The sequence below is a fragment of the Eutrema salsugineum genome, unplaced genomic scaffold (assembly GCF_000478725.1).
Source record: "Eutrema salsugineum unplaced genomic scaffold, Eutsalg1_0 scaffold_7, whole genome shotgun sequence".
Taxonomy (NCBI): domain Eukaryota; kingdom Viridiplantae; phylum Streptophyta; class Magnoliopsida; order Brassicales; family Brassicaceae; genus Eutrema; species Eutrema salsugineum.
Window position 1 is genome coordinate 2,644,566 of NW_006256486.1, and position 24,032 is coordinate 2,668,597.

The following is a 24,032-nucleotide window of genomic DNA, read 5'->3' on the forward strand; positions in this document are numbered from 1 at the left end:
ACTTGCAGAATGATATTTTTCAAACTTGCAGAATGATGTTTGTGTTCGTTTTTTACGTTTGACATTTGAATTTGTTTGCATTTGTTGGTTATTTTTGGTTTAATTCGGTTTAGAATTTAATTATTCATGAATTTTTTCGGGTATCTCGGTTTATTCGGGTTTTTTGGGTCTAAAACCGAACCGAATCAATTGGAAATTTTTTTATTGGTTCTGTATCGGGTTTTGATTTAATCTCTAAACCCGACCCGAACCCGAGAAGACCCAAACCGAACCAAACCGAAAAATTTTCGGTTCCAAAACGGGTTTAATCAGATTAACATTTCGGGATCCGAAACCCGTAGACCCGATCCGAACCCGATCCGCAGACCCGTATGCCCAGGGCTAGTTCTAATGATTATATTTAGGATTCTCCCGCCATTTGACATATGTTTAGGAAAGGAATGATGATTATAGCTTTAACGCAGATAGTGAGCCCTAGCCATGTTATGAGGGACATTAGAAGGAGTTTTTTTTTTTTTTTTTTCATTAGAAGGAATTTCGCTTGAATACTTTTAAAGACAGAGAGAAATAAAGATGTAATCCTAAAAATTTGATTCCCAAATCCAACAATAGTTATTTAAACTTTTGTATCAAATTCTGTAATGGACGTGGTTCCTTATTTAACAATAGAAATAGAAATATAGAGAAAGTATGATTTCTTAGTTCTTACGAATACAACTATGAAAGATGATATTTGGGTGTGTTACAAATTTGATTCCTGTAGCCAGTAAGATTTTGTATAACAGTACTTAAAAGTTCACAAGGAGATTCATAACATAACTCATGAAATCAAATCCTCAATGTCGACGATGTATTGAATTGGATTGAATTGAATTTGAATTGACTTGACCGAATATTATAAGTTTTTTTTTTGTTTTTTGGTGCCAAATCTAAACACAAGCATTTAAAGTTTAGTCACAAGTAAGAATAAGATATGGTATGGCCGTCGAATGTAGATGTCGGCACCAATGATAAGTTGACACGTTATAAAGTCGTCATCATCGACATTATATTATATTATATTATATTAACAACAAAATAAAGCCCATTCGTCGTCTCTCTAACTACTTTTGGGCCTCCTAACGGTGTCTTATCGCGTGAACATTTTTCTCACTCTCACTATCACTCTCGCTTACTCACTTTATCATTAATATTAATCTCTATCATTGAATAATCATTAAATTTCTCTTTCTTTTTTCTTTGTTTTTTTTTAATATAAAATGTTACAATCAATAAATCATACTATTTTTTTGGGAGCTAGGTTTTTTTTTGTTTAATGGAGCTAGGTTTTGTTTCTCTTGTCGACATCCTTACAAAAGGTTTTGATTTGATATATTACGGTGATCGTAGTGAGTAAGGTTACGTTCTTTTTTTTGGTGATGCATTGGAAGTTAAAATCTATAGCTACTGAAAACACTAACAATAATTTTGAGTAATTTAAACCAAACATAATCGAACCAAAACTAAGTACTTTGGTGGAAAGGCATTCATTTGGAGTTTTTGTAACAATCAAAATTTACTCAGTCGAACTAGACCAATTGCTCCGAACCAAATTTGAAGCGAATTCTTGACAGAAATATAATATTCGTATTTTTAGAGAAATAAAACAGCTGAATTTTTAATTCATCTCAAATGTCACCATTTGCAACAAAAGTGATGGAAAAAGTTTACGAATATTTTATTTCTATAAAGACTTCAAATTTATAGAAAATATAACAAATTTATAGAGGAAAAGATATTTTAGTTAGAGAGCAAATGAGTGTATATTAAAAAAAAAAAACAAAATTGGTGGAATTTAGCCTCCCTCTCAGTTTTTTTTCTATTTAGATTGGATAAAAGTTAATGGACTTAAGCATTCTTCTAAAATTTTCACAATTTTCACCATTTGGAGTTTTTTTCTATTTCTCTTTCACATTTTTCCCTACCATTTTGCAGGAAAACTTGAGAAATTGTTTTTTTTTTTTAACTCAATTATTATTCACTCATATTCATTCAATTAACTGTCATAATGATTATCATTTGAACCCAAAATGATAGACGAATGAACCCTAAATTATAGAGGAACGAGTGGAATAAAAAATTCCTCCAACTTCCATCCACTCATAATCATTATATCTAGTCTTTTCCTTCTGTAACCATTTATAGCTTAAATCATGCTTGACTATAGTTCTGAGTCTTCTGACCCTTGGCTATAGTCATGTAAACTAGGTCTAATAGATAACTGAAGGATGTAACTACAATAGTATACGAATGTCTATGTCCAAAAGTGAATTTCGCGCGGTACGTACATTCTTTATTCTCATAAGCTTAGCTGTGTTTCATCGTAACCACAAAAACAGAACAAAAAGTCCAAAACACAAGCCAAAACTTGTTCTTCTCTTACTTCATTTATAAGCAACTTCTTTGAAGCTATCTTAGGTAGATTTCTTTATCTCAAGAAACCCCCACTCGATCATTATAAGTTTTCCCAAGGCCAAGGGCTTGGTGTTTCTTTGCGAGAGAATGGTTTTTTCAGTTGCCTTGTGATTCAAGCAATCATAAGGCGGTGAGAGTAAAAAGTAAGTTTATAGGCATGAAGATACCTTGTGAACCACGCTTCTGTTAGAACCTGGTTCTCGAAAAAAAGAAGTAAAAAGTATCCATTTCCAACTTCGAATTTCAGATAAAAGAACAACAAATTTCATTCTCGTATTTTCCTTTCCATCTAAATTACGTCTAATTTGGTGATGAATCAATTTGATTTATATAGTATGTATGTACCTTGTTGTCTTATATATAAAAAAATATCCAAAAAAGTTGTAGCCCTTAGGGGTACTAACATCACAAGATTCGTTGTTATATATTGAAGATCTTTGTGATATGATGCTTGTAAAAGTTATTGAATGTATATTCTCTGGTAATCCAAAAAAGCAAATATGATGATGAAGGTAAAGAAACAAAAAACCATCAAGACAAGCAAGGTCACGATAGATTCCAACGATTTATGCTTTGCTTTTGTTCTCAAGAAACCAAAAGGAGTTAAAAGAGAATCTGAAGAAAGGCTGCATAAAAGCCTTACCTTTTGTTTAAAACCCTCTTTCCTTTCACCATCTAATCTCAATATATACAACTCTCTAAAAGCTTAAGAGACCTAAAACAGAACAAAGATGCTTTATAGGTTACTCTTTCTTGTGTGTCTTTTGGTGATCATTCATACGGTCTGCGCAAGAGAGTTTGTGGTAGGAGGATCAAAGGGTTGGACTGTTCCCTCAGATCATCAACTCTACAATCAATGGGCAGAGCAAAGCAGATTCCAAATCAACGACTCTCTGCGTAAGTTCCTAGTAAACCTACTTGCTAGATTTGATACATAAGTCCTATGGCATCATACATTCATACTCATGGAATATGCAGTTTTCGTCTACCGACCAAACCAAGACTCAGTGCTTCAAGTGACAAGAGACGCTTACGATAGCTGCAACACAGACGGAGCCACCAGTAAATTCACAGACGGACACACTTCCTTCACGCTTGACCGGTCTGGACCATACTATTTCATCAGTGGAGACAAAGACAAATGTCACAAGAACCAGAAGCTTGTAATCATCGTCATGGCTGATAGAAGCAGTAGCAACACAACAACTCCATCATCACCACCACCTTCTCCTTCAGTAGAATCCTCACCTTCTCCTTCTTACACTGGAACCTTTGAAATAACCCCGGCGCCTTCACAAGAGACTCCAGGAAACACAGCTTCGCCTTCTTCTTCCTCTCTTTTGCCTTCTGCTCTCATTGTTACTCTGTTTCTCTCTCTTTTCAGCTAAGTTGGTAAATTAATGTATGTGTGAGTGTGTGTGTGTGTGTGTGTGATTCTAATGTTAATAATATACAAAATTCATACTAATACGAAGGAAAACGAAACATTTTGGTAAGTTAAAGACCAACAATCAAGAAGAAATGAAGATGTTGCTAAAAAAATTTGTTTCTTTGTTCTCTCTTTTGAAACTGCTATTCCAAAATAAACAGAGTCTACAAGGTATGTTAAAACTGAGGTTTTTTCTTTATATGGTTTTGTAGATTTAAAATAAAAACCTGAAAAAACTAACATCGAACCAGTAACTCATTGCTGATCAAATGTTTTTCCCGAGCTCGACCTTTTTCACAAGTCTGATTGTGTTTTGAAATATCGAATCTAGTATCCCTGCGACCTGAAATCCAACAAACAGAATCATACTTTCACCATGGAATACAGAAGATAATGAATCAAATCTAGACAGTGAGGGAAAAAAAAATACTATTAGACTATACCGTGAAAACACCACCTATTATGGCGCAAACATTTGTGATGAAGTGCGAGAATGACTTTGGGTTCTCACTTATCAAGACCTGCAAAAAAAAATTGATTAGTTGTTAGAGGTTTGAAATAGGAGAATAGGCATTGACATTGGTGAGAGATAAAACGCGGGAAAAGAAACCTGCATAGGAGAGAGCTCAAAGTGAAACTTTGCAACGGGGTAATAGTAACTATGAGCCACATTGCTATGAGCAGTATATTCATATTCTTCAATCAATGAGTGTTCTTGACCGAATCTTCTTGAAACGACCTCTGTTTTGACTATTTGAAGATAGTGTTCAATCTGTTTTTTTTTTTTTCAGACGTTATAAAGAGAGAATCTGAGTAAGAAAAGTAACTTCACCACATAAAGTTTTTGTGGGACTTACGGTAACATTAGCAGCAAACTGTCCTTGATTCAAGAACCATTTTCCATTCAGCCTGTCATGGCTTTGGCCAAGATAAGGCAGTAATCGCTTCATATCAGTCAACAACCTTTCTGAAATCAGTTTACCAAATGAGAGATGGGTAACAAAATGCGACATGTTCATTTGAGAAGCATCAAATGAATGAGCTCCTGAATGAGCCGAGATTACGACTTCTCCAGGAATCTGAAAACAAAACAAATGGCACCATTAGAAGGAACAAAAAATCATCGAAAAGACTCATAAAACTGGAAACATTTTTACCTTCTTTGCACGCACATAGCCTTCAATTCTACAACCTCCACTAACTGGTGCCTTTTTTATACTTGAAGCCGTATTAACAGATATACCATCCAGAGGTAACTTATGATCCTCTTTTTTTATAGGTTTTAGCAGTTCTTCAACCATCTGGAAGAAACGAATATGAAATTTTTGTCAAATAAACACAAAATTTTCTTATGTAAATATACAACATGGTGAAAGGATGTGACAGTTTTGAATCATATATTCCTAATGGTAGAATCTAATTTAGATTAGTCTACCTTGAGTAGGCTCTCTGTGTCTCGATCTCCATAGTAAGATTCATGTTCGTGGTGCCCATGATCCTCCCTTAATAAGATAAATTATTGATCACCAAAAAGGATGTGGGGTTATAAATGGATTAAGTAGAAGACATGAAGAATCAAAACTCAAGAAAATGATAGATGTAAGAAGCTAATGAGATAATCTACTGACCTAAGATCACTGCCTTTGCGGAAAATCCGAATAGATGGGTAGCCTTGTATATGGTTCCTGAAGATTTCATTTGATAGTTTAGGCTAAGTCAGATTAGAAAAATAAACCAATCTGAATAATACCCCCCAAAACAACAAGAAATAAGGAAGAAAACATCAAACTTGGTAAATACCTCTTACATAGAGTAGGTTCTTCGGTGCAATCAACACTTCCAAGAAGAACACGCCCATCATCTTCAGGATCATATCTGCAACATGAGATGTTCCACAAAGAAGTCATCAGAAAAGCGTGTCTTGATGATTTGCCAAGGTTTATTAACAAATAGAAAAGAACACAATACACACTTCTGTCTTGTTATCTCAGCTGCTTTCTCCCAAGATGGTTTCTGAAAATTTTAACAGAGATAACAAAAGGTAAAAGACTAAGCATCAACAGGTTTAATGAGCTATAACATATGTAATCAGACCAATATAAACTCAAACAATTCGATTCATCCACCAAAAATATATTGTTAGCTAGACTTTTATAACATTTTACCCCAATATTGAGAATGGCAAAACGACATTACCAGGCGATTACTCCAGTAGCACCATGGCGCATAAAAATTAACAACCAAAATGGGAAAACTGCACAAAGAAAGTCCGATTTCATTCATTGATCATCGTTAAGTACTCATAGTAGTACACACAATATTAAGAAGTTGCCAACTTACTGATGTGAAAACTTGTCAAAAGTAGCACCAGTTAATGGTATAGCAGCATAACTATTATTTTCATGATGATCTTCGTCCCCATGGTTGATGAGATCTAATCCAGTGGTGGAATGGAATTCTGCACCAGTGGCTCTTAAATGCGCATCAATTGGAACTTTTCTAATCGTTTTCGTAAGATTCAACCTGCTCTGAAGAATTACTAACAAAAGTTTAAACATAGGATATTTGACAATAATTAATGTCATTGCACAACCGAACTTAAACACCTAGCGTGAGTACAACATACAACTAAAGAGCCATCTCTGCAACTAAAGAAACTGTCAAGAATTTTGTGTTTTTTGACAAAGAACCAGCGGAAAATGTATTCTCTCAGTGAGAATGGGATCAGAGAAACAGAAAAACTGAGAAGTGGAGACAGAAACTTACAGTTCCCAACACGTCGCTCACATCAACCGATGCAAATTCACACGAGAGAGAAGGAAAGCTACATAAAAGATCATGAACCAAATGTCAACATATCAAGCAACCACCAGCATTGTAGAGAAGATTGAAACACACATAAAAAAGGAACGATAGTGATAAAATGACATGTTGGTTTTGTTCATTCTAACCCGTAAAACACTTGACTACCTGACATTGAAATCAATGCGTAAAAAGTCGCCATCAGAGCTTTTGTCAACTATAACAGATGTGTTAGTGCTAACTGCCAAATAGTTACTCAGCTCCTGCAAGATAAAAGGACCAAATCTCAGTAAAGACGCTAAAGAGACCATTAACTAGAATCATTGGACCGTATACATAAGCATATGTCCGAGGATCAGACAACATGAAATTGAGAGAAGAAAACAAGGCAAAGAGGATATTACCATTCCAAACAAAAACACCATAGCAAGGGCAGCTACAATGGATAATCCAGCACCGGAGAGAGATGCCTCTGTCAAATCTCTTGGGATTTTCCTAAAGGATCATAATTAAGACAGGAAAAATTACACTTAGCTCTAAGTACAGACAACAAAAGTATACAATTCTCAGAGAAATTATCCATAATCCGACGGCCAATTCATGATCATGATGAAGCGAGAAGACAAAAACCAATTTTTTGAATGCTCACAAAGCATAATCCGGCTCATAATGTCCAAATATAAAAAAAAAGATTCAAACTTTACGCATGTGAGTTAAAAGCCAATATCGAGATTCATCATCAAAACTGGAACTGAAAAGAGGATATGCGAAAGAGGGTACCTGTAGAAATCAACAGACTTGATCTTGGTGGTGGAAACCATGGCTGCGAGCGAGAAGAGAGGAAATTAACAGAAGCAGATCTCGACAATGAGCTATCTCTCTCTCTCTCTCTTTGACTCCGAATCTGCTCCTAAAGCCGTTCGTGATCCCACTTACGCTGGTAAACTGTGGAAGCTCAAAATGCCATATTTTTGGTAGCAAAACTTTTCATCATTTAAAGTTATGATTTTTTTTTTGTTCTCCTTCTTCTTAAGAAGGAAATAAAAAATAGGAAGGAATCATCATAGATTCATACTATAAAGATTAGAATTTTAGAATTATGGTGTATCTAATCTAAAATGGAAAGTGAAGTAATTAGTTTTGATCTTTGAAGTTTGACCTTTGACCATCCTAAGGTTATCAACCAAACAAATTGATATCAACTATATTCAAACGGCACCGTTAAAAGATCCCACAAGAAACGGTGTCATTTGCTATGTCAGCAAGCGGAACAGTCATACGACGCCGTTTGTTGTGTTTTTGTTTACTTGTTTTTCGATAATTCCGATTTGACTGAGAGATTGAGAAAGCCAATCAGAAAAGGAAACGATGACGAGAGCTGTTCTACTGAGAGCTCTGACGAAGAACAAGTTCGTGGCCTCGAATATTCCTCGATCCCTCTCCGTTACCAACCTCTCTCGATGCGTAAGCCTCTTCTTCTTCCTCAGTTCTACCTTTTTCGTTGGAATCGATCATTCATTCTCGTAATTTCTTGTTTGCTCGAAGATCGATTTGTAGCTACAGTTAATTACACTTTATTGGTCTTGAACTCCGATTTTTGTTTTTTCATATGGAAATGATAAAGTATCAGCCTTTGTGCTGGTGGTTTCAAATGTTTCAGTCCTGTGAAAAAAAAGAGAACTTTTTAATTTTACTCAAAAAATAGCCAATTTGCTTCTATAAACATTTGATGTTCGTATGATGAGGATTTCACAATAACACTTCGTTTTGTAACATATTTGGTTAATACAGATTAGCACTCTGATTCTAGCGGAACATGAGAGTGGTTCAATCAAAGCTCAGACAGTGAGTACAGTAGTTGCAGCAGGTTCTTTGGGTGAGAGCTCTACGATTTCTTTGTTATTGGCTGGTTCTGGTTCTTCTCTTCATGAAGCCGCCGCTCAAGCTGCCTCTTGTCATCCTTCTGTTTCCGAGGTAATCTACATCCTCACCTCTTCATGTACTTTTTTCTGCTTGTGGTGGCCTCAAAGTTTCTACTTTTGTAGGTACTTGTTGCTGATTCAGATAAATTTGAGTACCCTCTAGCTGAACCTTGGGCTAAATTGGTTGACTTTGTTCGGCAAAGAGGAGAGTACTCTCACATCCTTGCCTCGTCAAGTTCATTTGGCAAGAATATACTGCCCCGTGTTGCTGCTCTTTTAGATGTTTCTCCTATTACTGATGTTGTCAAAATCTTAGGATCCAATGAGTTTATCAGGTACATTCCTAATCTTGTAATCTTGATGTGATAAGAGGACATATGTTGCTAAACGTTCTGGAAATGTGAAACCGAGCTTAAATTTTTTGACAGGCCTATATATGCGGGAAATGCTTTGTGTACAGTTCGTTATACTGGTTCGGGTCCTTGTATGTTGACTATTAGATCTACATCTTTTCCTGTTACCCCGATATCTGCAGACTCCCAGTCAAAGAAAGCTACTATCTCTCAGATTGATCTCTCCAAGTTCAAAGAAGGTTAGTTTAGTATTCTCTTGTTCATTCCTGTTTTAATCCTTGATTGGGATCTAGAGTGAGTATGCTATTCTCCATTGCAGACTCTGTCAGTAGATCGAGATACGTGGGACAATCAACTCAGGATACAGAACGGCCTGATCTTGGAAGTGCACGTGTTGTGATTACTGGTGGAAGGGCGTTGAAGAGTGTGGAGAATTTTAAAATGATTGAAAAGCTGGCAGAAAAACTTGGTGGAGCAGGTTAATGTATATGCTTGTCCTAATCAGCAGTTAATGCGGGAAAATCTAATTCTCAGTTTGTCTTTTTTTTCTCCATTTCTGTTTCTCGGATGTTTCAAAGTGTACATGCATAAATGTTATCTGTTTATTTATACAGTTGGGGCTACTCGTGCTGCTGTTGATGCTGGATATGTTCCTAATGACCTTCAGGCAATATTTTTTGGATCTTCTCTTGATTACATTCCTTCCATTTTAATGGCTTTTAAACTCCAAGAAGAGTTTGTTTGTCTGCGTGTGTGTGTGTCAGGTGGGACAAACGGGAAAAATAGTAGCACCAGAGCTATACATGGCGTTTGGTGTTTCAGGAGCCATTCAACATTTAGCTGGAATTAAGGATTCTAAGGTGATTGTCGCGGTTAATAAAGACGCGGATGCACCTATTTTCCAGGTAACATTAACCACTTAAGACCCTTCTTCTCCTTCAATCTAAGTTAAGACCAAACTATGCTAAAACGATTGGATATGAAAATGTAGGTAGCGGATTATGGACTTGTTGGAGATCTTTTTGAGGTGATACCCGAGTTGCTGGAGAAGCTTCCGGAAAAGAAATGAGATTTTGAGAAACCGTAACTCGTCTCTATTATCTTCTCCTAAGCTCTCTCAGGTGCAGACCAGTCCACCACAAAAGTAAGTAGTGTATATAGCAAAACTGTAATAAAAGCTGTCTGAAGAATTCGTCATTTGCTCTGACAATCACAAAAAGAAACCCATTTGCAAAGTGTTTAACTTTCAATATGAATTCGATGTTCTATAATATTTACATCAAAGAACTAGAAGAGTAAAATAGTAATGATCACACCTAAAATCAAGCAATATATTTAGATATAATCGATAAGAGACTAATCAGGGTCCTTTCTTCTTCAATTCTGAAGAGAATTCTAAATTCATAAATTGATTTATCTTCGATCCTGTGTCTGTTATGCTATAATTGTAAGTTTGATGGTAAATATCATTTTTTTTCATGCAACAAATGATGGATTCAGGCTGTTCCGTTAGCACTTCATCTAGAAATGAAGCTATCTCTGTAAGAAATATTTGATCTCACACACATTTGCTTCTCTTTTTTGCCGAAACACTTAATAAACCAATCTTCAAAAGTTACTTAAGCATAGAAAGAACACATATATTTGATATTCTACTTGCATTTCACTGCCCAAAACAACGTCGAGCATGCCTAGATCAAACGAGCTGATGCAATTTTTCTCTGTTTCATGGCTCTCCTTTCTTTTAACCATGCAACATTTCTTTGAGCCTTAGTAATACGCTCCTCCATCGACGATGCCAGCACCTTCAAACTGTGCAAACTCTTTTCAAAGGAGTCATTACCAACATCGCCCTCACCAACTCCTCCGTTTCTCTTTTCTAAATTCTCTAACTGCTCATTGGATTTCAAAGTTTCTTCACTTCCGAGTGCAGTTAGCAAACAATCATATCCCTGAGTTCCATCACCTACAGCGATGTGAATGTTTGACTCATCAGGTGTTTCCTCTCCATTAAGGCCTCCAGAAACAAGCTTTTGACGAAGGGTTGGTTCAATGTTGTCTACATTTAATGCAAGCTTTTCCTGGATCAAGCTGCCATCATCAACAAGGTCATCTTCCTTCTCTGCTGATCTCTCCTTTTCTCCAGCCATAGCACCATCTTCATGGAGCAGACACTCTGGCTCCTTACTCCTGCCATTTGTCATCGTCATCTTCTCTACATTGCTTCCATATACATCAAGCTCATCATCGCAGGTTTGTCTTGTCTCTGGCGGTGACACAAGAATGTCAATTTCTTCGTCAAAACCAAGAGGAGGATCTGAAGAATTGTTTTCATAAATTGGGCTCAGAACCGTATTCTTCCCTGTTTTGCTTCCAATATCACCAGTTTCTTCATTCCTTTCCTCTATATCTGTTGGTGTTACAGTTTCATCTCCATCAGCTGTTACCGAAGCAACATTTTCAAGAGGACCTGAATCGTTGTTATCCACCTCAAGTCTACTCTTTTTACCAAGCGGTTCAGAAGCATCTCCTCCATTATACTTGTTCTTTCCAAGTCTCATTATTTGAGCGATGGTCAGGCTAACATCTTCGTCATTATTGTCTGATGGAACCTGTGTCTGACAACAACCTATATTACTCTCATCGTTCTCACGAGCTCGCTTCATGTACTGGCGTCTCTTGTCAAGAGCTTGCTTGAGGTACTTGCGTCTCTTGTCACGAGCTCTCTTCATGTACTGGCTTCTCTTTTTTGCCGAATCTTTAGCTCTCTTCGTTCCATCCTCGCTTGTTCGTTTCATCTTAGAACCTGTAGGAACAAAACTATTATCATCATCTTAATTTATTGTCTGATGCAATCTGTGTCTGACAAAGACCTATACTATTCTCACCGTCCTCACGAACGCGATTCATGTACTTCCATCTCTTGGCACGAGCTAGCTTCATGCACTTGCGTTTCTTGTTTGTCAAATCCTCAGCTATCTTGATTCCAACCCTGCTTGTTCTGCTCATCTTAGAGCCTGAAGGAACAAAATTAGATGTATCACCACCTATAACAGTTCTTGAGTTCAATGTTTCAGCTGATTCAACAACATCTTTCTCCTTTGAAGAATTCTGAAATTGGGGAAACGACTTCCTCCACCACTCGCAGAACATTGGAGTAACACGAGGTATTGCAGAGCGGGAAGGGATGAATAACATCAAATCATCAATAGGCTTATCGTATTGAGTCGAAGCTGCCTCCTATGAGAGGTTGTTATGGTCAACAGGAGCAGGAACATTCTGAACCATCCCGAACTGTGAAGCCACCCGATTTGGGAAATAAAGCTCCACACTTTCAATTCCAACAAGCTCAGACACCTTGACGCATCGAGCAAAAGAGATGAAATCATCCTCAAGATTGGGACCTACAGGAACCCACATCTCCTTCTCGGGATAAAACTTGGGAAATTCCCACTTTTTCAGAGTTTTTGTGTAGGGACGCCACTCAAAACTTTCGATTTTGCAGTTGTCCAGAATCTGTCTCGCATCCCTGCTGGTTCTCTGTTTCAAGTCATCCCAAAGAGCTAATCTTGGCTCACCTTTTAGCAACGGATTAGGTTTTGGCTGTAGTTCCTTGAATCTCTCCCATGTCCAAACTTGAACCAACTTAAACAAGGCACTCAGATTAGCTTTCACCGTAATCGTTGACTCGGTGAAAGCTCTAATGTGGTTTTTCAAGAGACTCAGCTCCGCATACAAATGTGCAAGAACAGCTGGAGCCAAAGCAATCCGTGTGCCACTTGAAAGATGAACAGAAATTGGCAAAATTGCTTCATATATATGATAAAAGCGTGATGGATACACAAAGTAGCTCAGCCACAAAGCTAGGAAAGCCGCATGCTCAAGCTCGTCACCACTGTCCTTGAATCTCCTCATCCACGCTGCTTGAGATACAAAACTGATCTGATCTTTTTTAATCTGGAGCCATTCTTTCTCCAGTTTCTCCTTCATCATCTCTCCTGAGCTATCCAGAGTAGCACAAACCGGTGAACCCAAAACAGAGAAACCTAAAAGCACCATAACGTCTTCAAGTGTTATGGTTGTTTCACCCCAAGGGAAAACGAAGGTTTTGGTTTCAGGACACCATTTCTCAGCAATACCTAGAACCAGATCTACATCTTTATAGATATTGTATATGGATGCCATAACAGCATCGAATATCCCAGCTTTTCTCCAAGTGGGTTTGTGCAAAGCAGCCATTTTTGTAGCCCAAGACCTGAAACTTGTTTCGGCAATCTCCACCCATTGAAGGAAACAGTGAAAGACAGAGCCTTTAAGTCAGGAGAAGAAGCTGAACGACTTATATGGGGGAGAACAGCTTCAGATCCATCAATGGAGGCGGTGAAACAGGGTTTTAAAAGATTGGATTTTTTGCTGCTAGGTCGACTGTTTTCAGAGGGAAACACCATGACTTCTTCACTCTCTTCAACAAGATTTTCGATTGATGGAGAAGAAGAAGATGAAAAAGAAAGTTTTGCTCTTTTCGTCATTTTTGGTTTTAGTTGAACGTTTGAAGTTTGAAAAAAAGTCAAGGCAAAAAATGATGTTGCAGAGGTGATGGAGCTTAATAGAACAGTTGCTTTTTAAGGTAATTGGAAAGAAACTGATTAATAAAAGGTCTTATCAAATTAACGTTTATCTTCTAAAAAAAATATATATTGATCTTCTCAAAATCATTTTTAGATGAGTCATGTCGCTTATGAGCCTGCAAGAGAATTAAAATTTTACAAAAAATAATATTTATGATAACGACAAATTTTAGAGAAAGATTGATACGGAAATGCAATAATTTGCATTATGGAAAAGGTGCAAAATAGGTATGGCAAAGCATATCATAGGCACGCATTTGCAGTATGCCGTACCTAATCGAACTTTGAAATTTTGACTGACCAAACAGAAACTGACTCAAGATTCTTATAAACCAAACGGTCTATATATATTCTCAAATCATAAACCGGACTTAATCTGTTGTCAAAAAAAAAAAAAAAAACCGGACTTAATAAACCAAACCAAACTATAAAGTAGAACTGTATTCGATATTTCTTACTATTATATGAGAAGCCATGACTAGGTTTCTTGTTTTGGAATTGAAATAATGTGATCTCTCATTTGTGTAAGCTTAATATGTACCTAATTCAAAAGCATTATAAGTATTGACTCCATCAAGCTTTGTAATGTCTAGTTAAGTTCTCTACATATGCAAATGAGCAAAACAAATAATTACACCAAAAAGATTGATAATGCGTGACGTTGTTGTTTTGTTTCCCTGAGATCCTCTTGACCAAGTTTCAGATCAAATAGTTAGACACAGACTAGCTTAGAAAGGTATGGAACCTCAACCAATATAGTGACAAATAATGCTAATACAATTGGCTATGAAAATGGACGACTTGTTGAAGATCTTTTGGAGGTGACACCCGAGTTGCTAAAGAAGCTTCCGGCAAAGAAATGAGATGAACCCGGAAACCGAAACTCGTCTCTGTTATCGTCTTCTAAACTCTATGTGTTTTCAGGTGCATACCATAGCAACTAATGTACATATATTGTAAAACTGCAACAAGAAACATTCTGAGGTAATAAGCTTTAATTCTCTTACTTCTAAAAGTCCCTTGTGCAAAATGTTTAACTTTCAATATAGATGAATCCGACTTTCTATACATTTACTTGTCATTAGTAGTAGAGATTTTACATCAAAGATATCAGAAGAATAAAAAAATAATTCACACAGTTAAAAATATTAAAAAGAATCATCAAGCAATAAAGTTAGATAACAGTGATAAAGGAACTATACAAAGTCCTCTCTTCTTCAATTCTGCAGAGAAGAATTTTTCATTTACAACTTCATTTATCTTCGATCCTGTGTCCGTTATGCATCCTCTCTCCTGTTAATTCCCCAAATATATAATTAACTATTAGTCGAAAATCAGATTTAGTTTCGATTGAAAACGGAAAGTATAACATATATATGAAGTAGATATTTCATGCAACAAATTGTTTGTTAATTTATTACCTCGGATGTAATATTGTCCATGGATTTTCCATATCTTGTATTATCTTCTGCACCATCCAACACACTAAAACCCTATATCAACAACAAAAAAATGTTAGAAAATGTTTTAACTAAAAGAACGAATTCAATTCTTAGTTACGATACACTCATCATATATATGTATCTAACCTTAGTTTTATTAGAAGGAGAAGAGGCTGTATCTTCTTCTTCATCCTCTCCTTTTTGGTTTTCTTCTTCTTCTTTGTGTTGATGAATAATTCGTCTCTTTTTAGGGTTTGTATTAATGTTACTAGCCTTTCGACGAGCAACATTATTAATCTTTGATGTGTAGACAGGTGACGCAGCATCTGAGATCATTGAGGAATCATTACCGTAGTAATGACTCATTTCTTCTTTGGTTTCAATCATTTCATCATCATGATCAATATCTTCAAAGTAGATTACCCAACTACTCTCCTCTTCTTGACTTTCTTCTTCGTGTATCGTTCTGATTTGGTGACTAGAGAGTACTCTTTGCCTCACGCAGTTATTTACGGAGTTTTCCATTTGAAGTGTTTGGGGATTGGTAAGTATATAGATTATGTTGGTTGAGAGTTTTGTTGGCAAATGATTATGTTATATATTAGGCTCTCATTTATATAGTAGATAGAGGGAGATCATGGAAGTTGTAGGTGTGGCACATTTTGGTCCGTTTGTCCTTTTTTGTTTTTTATTCTTCAATTTTGTTTTTGAATTGAATTAATATATACCAACTAGTGTTGGAACTTAGACATATATGCTTTTTCAATTCGGAGACAGAATGTATTTACAAGATTCACAACACCTTCTAATTGAGAGAAAGAGATGTACTTGCGTTTATATGTGAAATATTCGTGTTTAGTTTTACATCTGAAATATTATGTTCACATTTTGAAAACTTTCTTTTCTCAAGTACTTTCTCAAAATGAAAAATGTAAACACAAAAAAACAATAAAATTACAAAATTTTATTTGACGTTTGCATATACATTACGTAATATTATACCTTACGTAAATAGTCGAAGGAAAAATGCTAAGATCAAAATAGTCTTGGGTAAAAACATAAATTTAAATGAAAGAAATAAAAAAAAATCCCATATCTAAATATTCCCTATTTAAATTATATAGAGTAGTTCAGTTTCTTGATACGCAAGAATAAGAAAAGGAGGGAAAGTGGTCGACCTTCTTGTGGGTTAGTGGATAATGTGACTGTGCACGTTTCACAATTCTCGTTGATCTCTAAGTGAGTTTGCTAAATCTAGTCCTCCTCAGATTATATTATGTTATCATCATAAAAATAAAAGAAACAAATGTACTTTTCACTAATGTTTGATTTCATTATTAGAGAGATGCATACGCTTCGCCGTGACTAAATTAATTCCCAAGATTCACTCATTGATATTGACATTGGATGTGAACTTTAAACTAGATAACATGCATGTTTATATACCAATCGTAAAAATCTACGACTAACAACAGCTGAAACTTCTTGTTTAAAAAAAAACAACAGCTAAAACTTGATGGGTTAACTCGATCTATATCATCCTTCTAATTAGTTACTAAATTTCTATATCTTGGATATCATCAATTTATCATATAATAGTTTTTAATAAAAAGAGTTTTTACACTATGTATTTTTTTTGTTTAGTGGTTAAAAAAAAAAAAACTGTTTGTGGCAACAAAGTGGAAATTATTGAACTATTATCATTTAGTTTTGTCGGTATAATCTTATACTATATAATATACTGTATATCAACCATCATTGATCATACTCTAAATGACTACACTGGTATAAACAATTCTTTTGACAATTATCAAACGGTAAGTATTTATGAATATTCGCTAATGGCAACCACATATTAACATCAATCCTAATATCTTATTCACCTTGATGAAATCCAATCTAGGTCACATTTTCGACACCTTAACATGCTGACGTAGTCACCAACGTCACACATTTTTTTGCGTCACCAAAATTACGAAAAAGAGCGTGTACATAATATTTATAAATTCCGGTTTTTTCTTTGTTATTTTCCGTACAATTCATACATTTCATTTTTTATTATTTCTTGGAAAGCTAGATTCAAAATATTATTTCTTGGAAAGCTAGAATATTCAAAAAAATTATTTCTTGGAAAGCGATTGATAAGTGGGAACCCAATTGTATAATAGGTGTTTACATCAAACTATTCTGTTTTAACACAATTTTTTGTTTTGAATAAATATTAAAAAACTATCGAAAAAAGAATAATTATTAAAAAAAAAAATTATTTAAAAAAAACTGTTCTGCCGGACAAAGGTTCAAGTATCGTGGACCACTATATCTGCAAAATATAGATTAGTTTAATACGTGGCCTTTTGTTAATTTGGCCTTAACCTCACAATTATCTTCATCACGTTTCGTTCATTTAATTATTTTTTTGCGTGTTTTTAAAATCAGTGAAGACTATTTTCGCCTGCTTGCCACGTTATAAACCGCATTCTCGTTGAATCTTTACTACCACTTCCCCACGAATTACATGTCCTAATCATTGACTACATTTATTTATTTGAAGAAGTAAGAACCAAGCACTTATCTATATCAAAAGAAAAATAAAATAATCAAGCACTTTGCCGTCTCTAAAGATCATTTAATTTCTAGTTTGTTTCACTCACATGTCATCTTAGAGCATGTGGAATAGAGAGATTTTCATGGGTCTCTTAATCTGTTTTTTATTATTAAAGTTGAATAAAAGATGTAAATAAGAAACTCTTAATATTAACGAGTTCAATGGTAGAGACGAAAAAAGGTTTTTTTGCATAGGGAACGAGAAATGAAGTTGGGAACTTTTCCCCGATAGAGAGAGACTTCACACTGCTTGATCTACTCATTAGCTGACACCTGACAACAAAAGACGGTTTTTATTGTCTCCTACTTAAGATACGTCTTCCGCTCAAAACATAATTAAACCTATTTTTTTATTAATTTTAATTCCTAAAAAGCCTAAAAGACTAGACTTAAAAACCCTAATGCACATGGTCTTAGTCTCTAGTTTCTTCAGTTAAGACACGTATCCTGTTCGTAAATCTTTCTTGTATCGTCATGTTCGTAAATCAATATAAGAAATTCCCTCTAATACTCTAAAATTAGAATTTACACACTATATAAATTACATGATCAAAAGATAATAAAATGACATTTATTAAAAGATTCTCGAGTTTTGTATGTGTCTAATGATGTATTTTGAGTGGTCTCTTGTCACACTTATCCATTTGTCGACTGATGTATTCAAGTTGTCTGTTGTGAGAGTGTGCTTGCACAATATATTTGGTCACATTACTGTGCTTACGTAATATATTTGCACACCAAATTTTGAAAAGAAAGCCTTTCTAATAATATTTTTTTGGGATAAAATTATAAAAAATCAAGTTTTTAAGAAACAGGATTTAAAGACAAATTGCTATAGATATATACATAAAATATGTTTTAAAAATTGTTAGGCGTTAGTCGGATGATAGAGGTTCCTATCGTTTAGACCAAAAATCAAAAATTAATCAAAAATTAGTCAGGGATTAATTTTTGAATATATAAATATAGTTTACAAATTTATCTAATTTTAAATATAATTTTTAATAATATATTATAGAAATTTAAGTAACTAATAAAATTATTTGTTATATGATAATTTTATAAGTGGTTGGTTGAGCATGAATCAGTGTTTCAAGCGACCAGTGAGCAAACAACCACACACAGAAAACAAACAAAAAACAAAAAAAGATTAAGAAGAGAAAATTATTGAAAATATTGTCACTCATCGATAACAACTTGGAAAGAAGAATCTGAGATATCATATAAATAAAGGGTTGTGCTCTCACTATTTAATTTCGAGCAGGCCTCACAGAAAAGCCCATTAGGATTTGTCAATTTTAGTTAATGAGATCCATCAAGTTTAAATCTAAACGGTTCAACCGGTAATTAGTCGGGTTTTTTCATCTAACCGGGCGATTAATTGGTTTAAAATCGGTTAGCGATTTGTTTAACCGATTCGGTTAAAATTGCGGCGGTATAGCAGCGCCGAGTGCCTAACCGGCCGGTTAATCGGTTAGCGCCCGATTTTTAGAACATACTTTGAATTGAACAACTAAAACCTTTTTTTCTCGCTTCTCGTCCACCACCGATTCACCTAAGCGAAGTGGCTTTCAAATCGACCGAGAAGGGTTTAAGAATCAGAAGATTCTGCGTCACCTCTCTGTCGTCATCGTCCGCTTCAAACCACGTCACTCTCACCGGTAAGGATTTTTTTTTTTTTTTAATATCCGCATGAGATCATTCCGAGAAGAGCTCCATGTCTGATGTGTTTCTTAGGGTTTTACTTTCCTGGTCTGTATTTGTCTGAATACCATGAATCTCCAGCTTTCTGGGCCTTTGTCTTCAGATTCTTGTTCAAAGTTTCTCTCTTTCGCATCTTACTATGAATTTTGAGTTCTTACCATATGTTGATTCCTACTGGGATGGTGATTTTGGATTTTGTCATTTCAAATTATGCTACAATTCACTCTTTAAAGTTTCATGATTTCTTGTTCCTGTATAAGAACCAATATTGTTTTATAAAAGAGAAGTACCTCTCAAAATCAACATATATACCAAATCATAGGATAAGCATGAAAATGTGAATCGTGTAAAGGCGTGTTGTTGCTTGTTGGTTTGAGTCGAGTCTGTGTCTGTTTCATATATGATTCATGGCGATTATGTTCTGACTTCTTCATGTTTGAGTCCAGTTTCAGTAGGTGGTTCAATCATGTTTATTGCTAGGCTGATTCGAATTTGAATGATTCTACTTGTCTCTAGTTCGGTTTTGTTAAGTACGAATCTGATTGTAAGTTTGTATGTCTGATTTAGTAAGTTTATACTTATCTCTAGTTCGAGTACGAATTTGTATGTGGAGTATGAATCTGATTGTAAGTTTGTTAAGTCTGAGTTAGCCAGTTTGATTCGAGTATGTGTTGTTCTTAAACGAAATTGCACTTTATTGGAGGGCTTAAAAAAAGGTTTAAGCACTTTTTTATCTTTGTCTTCTTCGATTAAGAGCAGCTTCCAGAGTCAGATATTCATTGAACTCGGTTATATTTCGCTGGAAGAGTCGCCATGGATGATATACAAGCTAAAGCTCTAGAGGAGAAGCTGAAGAGTCAGCTTGGTCAGCTTGAACTTGAGCATGCGGTCTTCGAGAGAATGGTTTACAAGAACAAGAACCAGCATCGGAGATGCTCCTATTTTCAGTACCTTCTCAAGGTATTTATATCCGTTTCTGTTCGATTGGATTGTGTTAGTTTTGTTAGGATGTGAGAAAGAAGTATTTATATAGACAACATTGAGATGAATCCGGGGTCTTAATTTTAGGGGTAATTGCTTTCAGCTATAATTGATTTTTATTGCTCAGGTGAGGAGGGATTTGAGACTTTTGCAAACAGCAAACATGGAGGAGATTCTGAAATCCTGCTTTCCTGTTATATCTGGGAACAGAACTAAACAGAAAATCCATGTTTTGGAGAGGTAGGCTTATCTTTCGTCTGCTTATTACTTATATATGAGAATTGCATTGGCGCTTAGCTGGAATTTTTGAGTTTTACGCAGCTTGAAGTTGAAAAAATCTGATACTGGGAAACCAAATATCTTGGAGCGACTTCTTGGAGCTCTTCGTTTACTCTCGCAGGTATGCTATAATCTATATTTTATGGAGCTTTCTGTGTTGCTCCGGTAGAGACAAGCTTGCGTAAACAAGCTGTGATCATACCAACTCATACATATGAACAAGTTCCAAGTGTTCTGACTGGTCCTTGTGTTTGTTGCAGATGACTGAACCCATCTTGAAGGCAGCTAGGTATTGATTGATTTTTGAACTAAACTGGTTGTGTAATTTCTTAGAGCTAATCTTGGTTCCAATTTCTTAGAGCTAATCTTGAAGGCAGCTAGGTATTGATTGATTTATGAAACTGGTTGTGTAATTTCTTCGAGCTAATCGCAATTAGTTCTTAATTGTATTTGGCTCCAATTTCTTCTTCAGTGGGATATCCATTCTGCTAGCTTGTTCATTTTTCATAGGATCTTCCGTGACATTTTTGGCTCTGCTTGCACGTCTCCGGGTGTTGATTCAACAAGTAAGTTGACTTTTTTTTTCCCTCTGGTTCTGTCTGATCCGAAGAAACTAAAAGAACATTTTAGGCAGTTTCGGTAATCCATGCTCTAATAGATACTCGCTGTGAATGATCTTATTTTGATAGTGTGCACAATGTCCTTAATTCGTTCATTGTTTTGGGTTCGTGCAGATATTACTTGATGCTGTTTCAGTTTTCAATTCAGTAACATCTACATCCTTGAAGAAACAGTCTGTAAAGATAGCACAGGATGGGGTTGAGGTTGGTCTAAGCTTCTCTGGTTGACCCTTCAGTTGATTCTTACACAGTTCAATGATCATGTCAGTAACGTCTGTTTTCTCAATTTGAAATAATACAGGTGTTTCGCGAGTTCTATCCAAAGGATGAAGGGTGCATCACCTTATTGGATTGTGTATGGAAGACCGATAAATATGTCTTACTCGAGACACTGCAGAACCGTGAGAGTAGTAAACCTATAGAAGATAATGTTTCAGAAGATGTAACTACTAAGGATTCTTTGGTACAGTATCAAACATCTGTTTCTTCTCTTGGGGGTAAGAACCTTCGCAGAATTACTATATGGTTAATTTTTGTTCTCTGATTCGAATGCTGGTTATGTCCTTAGTACCTTGATCTGGAGAGAACCACTCAGTTGGCTCATGCCTCATACTTGTGTAGAATTCTGCCTTAGAGTTTAAAAGGCGCAAAGATTGTAGAGTTTGGTTTTTAGATGGCCTTATTGGTCAAAGCGTAGCAAGATCCAATAATATTATGTTTTTTTGTACTTTAACTGAAAGATTGTGCTTTGGGTTGAATTCTCCCACTTGTAGAAGATCTCTCTCCTTTGCTTGAAGCAGACAACGATGGTGTTACTCTGAGAGAAAAGTGTTCTCCCATTGCCGAATCAGCTTCTTCCAAGAATAACAATGCATTGCAAACAGAAAATTCAGAAAATCCAGAAGATACTACAACTAGGGATTGTTCGGTTCAGTATCAGACATTTGTTTCTCTTTTTGGAGGTAAGGATATCTTACAGAACTACTGTTTGGTTGATTATGTTCGGTTCCCTAGACTGTATGTTGGTTATGTCCTTTACAAGGAGGCTCATACTTGTTTAGAACTTCATGGTTTTTAGGGCCAATAAGACACCGAGATTCTCTGTTTTATACTTCACTGAAAGATTCGTGCTTTTGCTTGAATTGTCCAATTGCAGAAGATATATCTCCTCCGCTTGAAGCAAACAAAAACGGTGGTGTTAGTGTTCCTGCTACAGAATGTTCAACGCTCATTGCTGAAACAGCTGCTTCCAAGACTAACAATGATTCACAAACAGAAGATTCAGAAAAACTAGAAGATGGATCTACAAATTCCGTGAGCCCTGCAAAAATCAACACAGACACAACGAAACTGAGTTGCAGAGCAACTAAAGTGGCGTTTCTACCCGTGAAAAGACATTCCTCTGCAATAACGCCAAACTCCATAGAAGAACAACCATCAAGAAAGAAACAAGAGACAGGCGAGAAAGACAAAAAGGAAGAAGAAGATGGATTTTATAATCTACTCATCCGCGGAACACATAAAGACAGCTTGTTCTAGCACAAGAAACATCTCAAAACGAGTCAAGCCTTTTGAGCGCTGTAGTTAAGGATCAAGTCACGGATCTCTTGGCTGTTAGCTCTGTCGAGAGCGGTTCTTCCATCAGCATCTTGGACTGAGTAATCAGCACCAGCTCTGAGCAGCTCCTCGATTTTGGGTCTGTCACCTTCTGTGGCGGCTAACATCAACAGTATGTCGACTGGGTGTATCTTTAGGTTAAGAAGAGCCTCCATCTTTGAGTATGTACCTTCTACCGCAAGCATCCCCATATAATTGAAATACTGCAAAATACATCAAGAACACATACATTTTTTACATCAGTTATGCATTGAAACTTTCTCTCTTTCTTTAATACTTCTTCACATCTACAAATGAGTTGAATCAAAGATCGTGATTCAGTAACCAAAGTGAAGAACTTGACGATTTGATATATCAGAATCCAGCCTAAGGCTCTGCTTGATCGAAATTGCCAAAATATGATTTTATCGATTTCATTTGAGCCGAGAGGAAGAGAAAACCTGTTCAACGTCGTCTTTGTCGAAGTCATCGCGAGTTTGACTGCCATATATTCCGGCACTTTCGGCATCGACGCCGTTTTTGCCGAACTTGAACCAGCAAGTGGTTCTTGACCCGTTGGAGGGTCCAAGTCTTGCGGGTCGGATCCGAAGCTTTAAGTTTCGGGTTCCGAGAAATCGAGAGGAGGGCAGCCTCGGGGAAGAAGAAGAATGGTTGATGGGTTTGGTGGATAAGAGTGAAGGTGCGCTTGAGAATGAGATAGAAGAAGAAGCCATGGCTGGTCTCTTAATGCTTTCAAGTTTCCAGTAAAGCAGACAGATTCAGTGGTTTTATTATCCACTCATTTTCCTTCCTCTTTTTTATCTAAAAAAATAAAAATAAAATTACATATTAATATCCGCCGTTAGATTTCAGATACACACAAAACTATATTATAAGCCATCTATTTTTCTTAACTAGTTTTTATATCAATCTACAACATTCTTGATTCTACCAATTATTAGTGGCATGGCAACAGTTGTGTTTAAGTTCTTGGTTTTTTAAAAATCAAAATTTACTGTCCTCTCTTTGAAGATTTGTTTCCTTATATTCTTTAAAAAACTTAGTATTTGTCTTAAGTTTTGCAGAAAATCTTTAACCTATCTAATTTTGCTTTTTCTAAAAAAAAACCAAAATCTAAAAATTCAAAAATCAAAAATAAAAAAATCCTCCATCAATTCTAAGCTTTTGGGATTGGATTAAATGTTTTTTTTTTCCTAA

General features: G+C 35.8%; 6 protein-coding genes and 1 pseudogene across 7 annotated transcripts; 3 read left to right on the forward strand and 4 right to left on the reverse strand.

Moving 5' to 3' along the window:
* The first annotated feature begins 3,125 nt into the window (after positions 1-3,125).
* On the forward strand, positions 3,126-3,842 carry LOC18010918 (early nodulin-like protein 3). The gene is made up of 2 exons (XM_006393030.2): positions 3,126-3,351; positions 3,433-3,842. The coding sequence occupies exons 1-2, from the start codon at positions 3,186-3,188 to the stop codon at positions 3,840-3,842; spliced, it is 576 nt and encodes a 191-aa protein (XP_006393092.1). The 5' UTR covers positions 3,126-3,185.
* Positions 3,843-4,005: 163 nt separating this feature from the next.
* Positions 4,006-7,641, reverse strand: LOC18010910 (protein disulfide-isomerase 5-3). The gene is made up of 15 exons (XM_006393031.2): positions 7,466-7,641; positions 7,090-7,180; positions 6,854-6,948; positions 6,650-6,707; positions 6,224-6,411; positions 6,080-6,137; positions 5,856-5,896; positions 5,684-5,758; positions 5,512-5,568; positions 5,319-5,385; positions 5,041-5,184; positions 4,741-4,962; positions 4,494-4,655; positions 4,327-4,404; positions 4,006-4,226 (listed from the first exon to the last, which is right to left on the reverse strand). The coding sequence occupies exons 1-15, from the start codon at positions 7,504-7,506 to the stop codon at positions 4,149-4,151; spliced, it is 1,455 nt and encodes a 484-aa protein (XP_006393093.1). The 5' UTR covers positions 7,507-7,641; the 3' UTR covers positions 4,006-4,148.
* Positions 7,642-8,017: 376 nt separating this feature from the next.
* LOC18010911 (electron transfer flavoprotein subunit alpha, mitochondrial) lies at positions 8,018-10,247 on the forward strand. The gene is made up of 8 exons (XM_006393033.2): positions 8,018-8,149; positions 8,477-8,659; positions 8,731-8,942; positions 9,036-9,199; positions 9,280-9,438; positions 9,575-9,627; positions 9,725-9,865; positions 9,952-10,247. The coding sequence occupies exons 1-8, from the start codon at positions 8,054-8,056 to the stop codon at positions 10,027-10,029; spliced, it is 1,086 nt and encodes a 361-aa protein (XP_006393095.1). The 5' UTR covers positions 8,018-8,053; the 3' UTR covers positions 10,030-10,247.
* A 404-nt stretch (positions 10,248-10,651) lies between these two features.
* On the reverse strand, positions 10,652-13,489 carry LOC18010905 (annotated as a pseudogene).
* Positions 13,490-14,749: 1,260 nt separating this feature from the next.
* On the reverse strand, positions 14,750-15,555 carry LOC18010963 (vascular-related unknown protein 2). Its single transcript, XM_006393035.1, has 3 exons — positions 15,178-15,555; positions 15,010-15,081; positions 14,750-14,881 (listed from the first exon to the last, which is right to left on the reverse strand). The coding sequence occupies exons 1-3, from the start codon at positions 15,553-15,555 to the stop codon at positions 14,750-14,752; spliced, it is 582 nt and encodes a 193-aa protein (XP_006393097.1).
* Positions 15,556-19,164: 3,609 nt separating this feature from the next.
* LOC18010794 lies at positions 19,165-22,798 on the forward strand. 2 transcript variants are annotated; one of them, XM_006393036.2, is made up of 10 exons: positions 19,165-19,295; positions 20,098-20,298; positions 20,447-20,559; positions 20,641-20,719; positions 20,859-20,887; positions 21,071-21,164; positions 21,333-21,422; positions 21,520-21,715; positions 21,992-22,180; positions 22,375-22,798. In XM_006393036.2, the coding sequence occupies exons 2-10, from the start codon at positions 20,152-20,154 to the stop codon at positions 22,755-22,757; spliced, it is 1,320 nt and encodes a 439-aa protein (XP_006393098.1). In that variant the 5' UTR covers positions 19,165-19,295; positions 20,098-20,151; the 3' UTR covers positions 22,758-22,798. The 2 variants fall into 2 exon arrangements, with proteins under 2 accessions (XP_006393098.1, XP_024006263.1); XM_024150495.1 differs by having other exon boundaries at positions 19,188-19,295; positions 20,093-20,298.
* Positions 22,606-23,604, reverse strand: LOC18010945 (protein LHCP TRANSLOCATION DEFECT). Its single transcript, XM_006393037.2, has 2 exons — positions 23,276-23,604; positions 22,606-23,038 (listed from the first exon to the last, which is right to left on the reverse strand). Exons 1-2 carry the CDS (start codon positions 23,546-23,548, stop codon positions 22,781-22,783), a joined length of 531 nt encoding a protein of 176 aa, XP_006393099.1. The 5' UTR covers positions 23,549-23,604; the 3' UTR covers positions 22,606-22,780.
* Positions 23,605-24,032: the final 428 nt, after the last annotated feature.

Bases quoted from the DNA above. Each gene is read 5' to 3' on its own strand.
- LOC18010945 (XM_006393037.2), bottom strand. From the start codon at position 23,548: ATGGCTTCTTCTTCTATCTCATTCTCAAGCGCACCTTCACTCTTATCC. The intron at 23,039-23,275 runs GTTTTCTCTTCC...TGTATTTTGCAG, and splicing joins ACAAAGACGACGTTGAACAG to TATTTCAATTATATGGGGAT.
- LOC18010910 (XM_006393031.2), bottom strand. From the start codon at position 7,506: ATGGTTTCCACCACCAAGATCAAGTCTGTTGATTTCTACAG. The intron at 5,386-5,511 runs GTCAGTAGATTA...TATCTTATTAAG, and splicing joins CGCAAAGGCAGTGATCTTAG to GGAGGATCATGGGCACCACG. The intron at 5,185-5,318 runs GTAGACTAATCT...CGTTTCTTCCAG, and splicing joins ACACAGAGAGCCTACTCAAG to ATGGTTGAAGAACTGCTAAA.
- LOC18010918 (XM_006393030.2), top strand. From the start codon at position 3,186: ATGCTTTATAGGTTACTCTTTCTTGTGTGTCTTTTGGTGATCATTCAT. The intron at 3,352-3,432 runs GTAAGTTCCTAG...TGGAATATGCAG, and splicing joins CCAAATCAACGACTCTCTGC to TTTTCGTCTACCGACCAAAC.
- LOC18010794 (XM_006393036.2), top strand. From the start codon at position 20,152: ATGGATGATATACAAGCTAAAGCTCTAGAGGAGAAGCTGAAGAGTCAG. The intron at 21,423-21,519 runs GTTGGTCTAAGC...GAAATAATACAG, and splicing joins TAGCACAGGATGGGGTTGAG to GTGTTTCGCGAGTTCTATCC. The intron at 22,181-22,374 runs GTAAGGATATCT...GTCCAATTGCAG, and splicing joins ATTTGTTTCTCTTTTTGGAG to AAGATATATCTCCTCCGCTT.
- LOC18010911 (XM_006393033.2), top strand. From the start codon at position 8,054: ATGACGAGAGCTGTTCTACTGAGAGCTCTGACGAAGAACAAGTTCGTG. The intron at 9,439-9,574 runs GTTAATGTATAT...TTATTTATACAG, and splicing joins AGAAAAACTTGGTGGAGCAG to TTGGGGCTACTCGTGCTGCT. The intron at 9,866-9,951 runs GTAACATTAACC...ATGAAAATGTAG, and splicing joins CGGATGCACCTATTTTCCAG to GTAGCGGATTATGGACTTGT.
- LOC18010963 (XM_006393035.1), bottom strand. From the start codon at position 15,555: ATGGAAAACTCCGTAAATAACTGCGTGAGGCAAAGAGTACTCTCTAGT. The intron at 15,082-15,177 runs GTTAGATACATA...TTGTTGATATAG, and splicing joins CTCCTTCTAATAAAACTAAG to GGTTTTAGTGTGTTGGATGG. The intron at 14,882-15,009 runs GTAATAAATTAA...GGGAATTAACAG, and splicing joins TGGACAATATTACATCCGAG to GAGAGAGGATGCATAACGGA.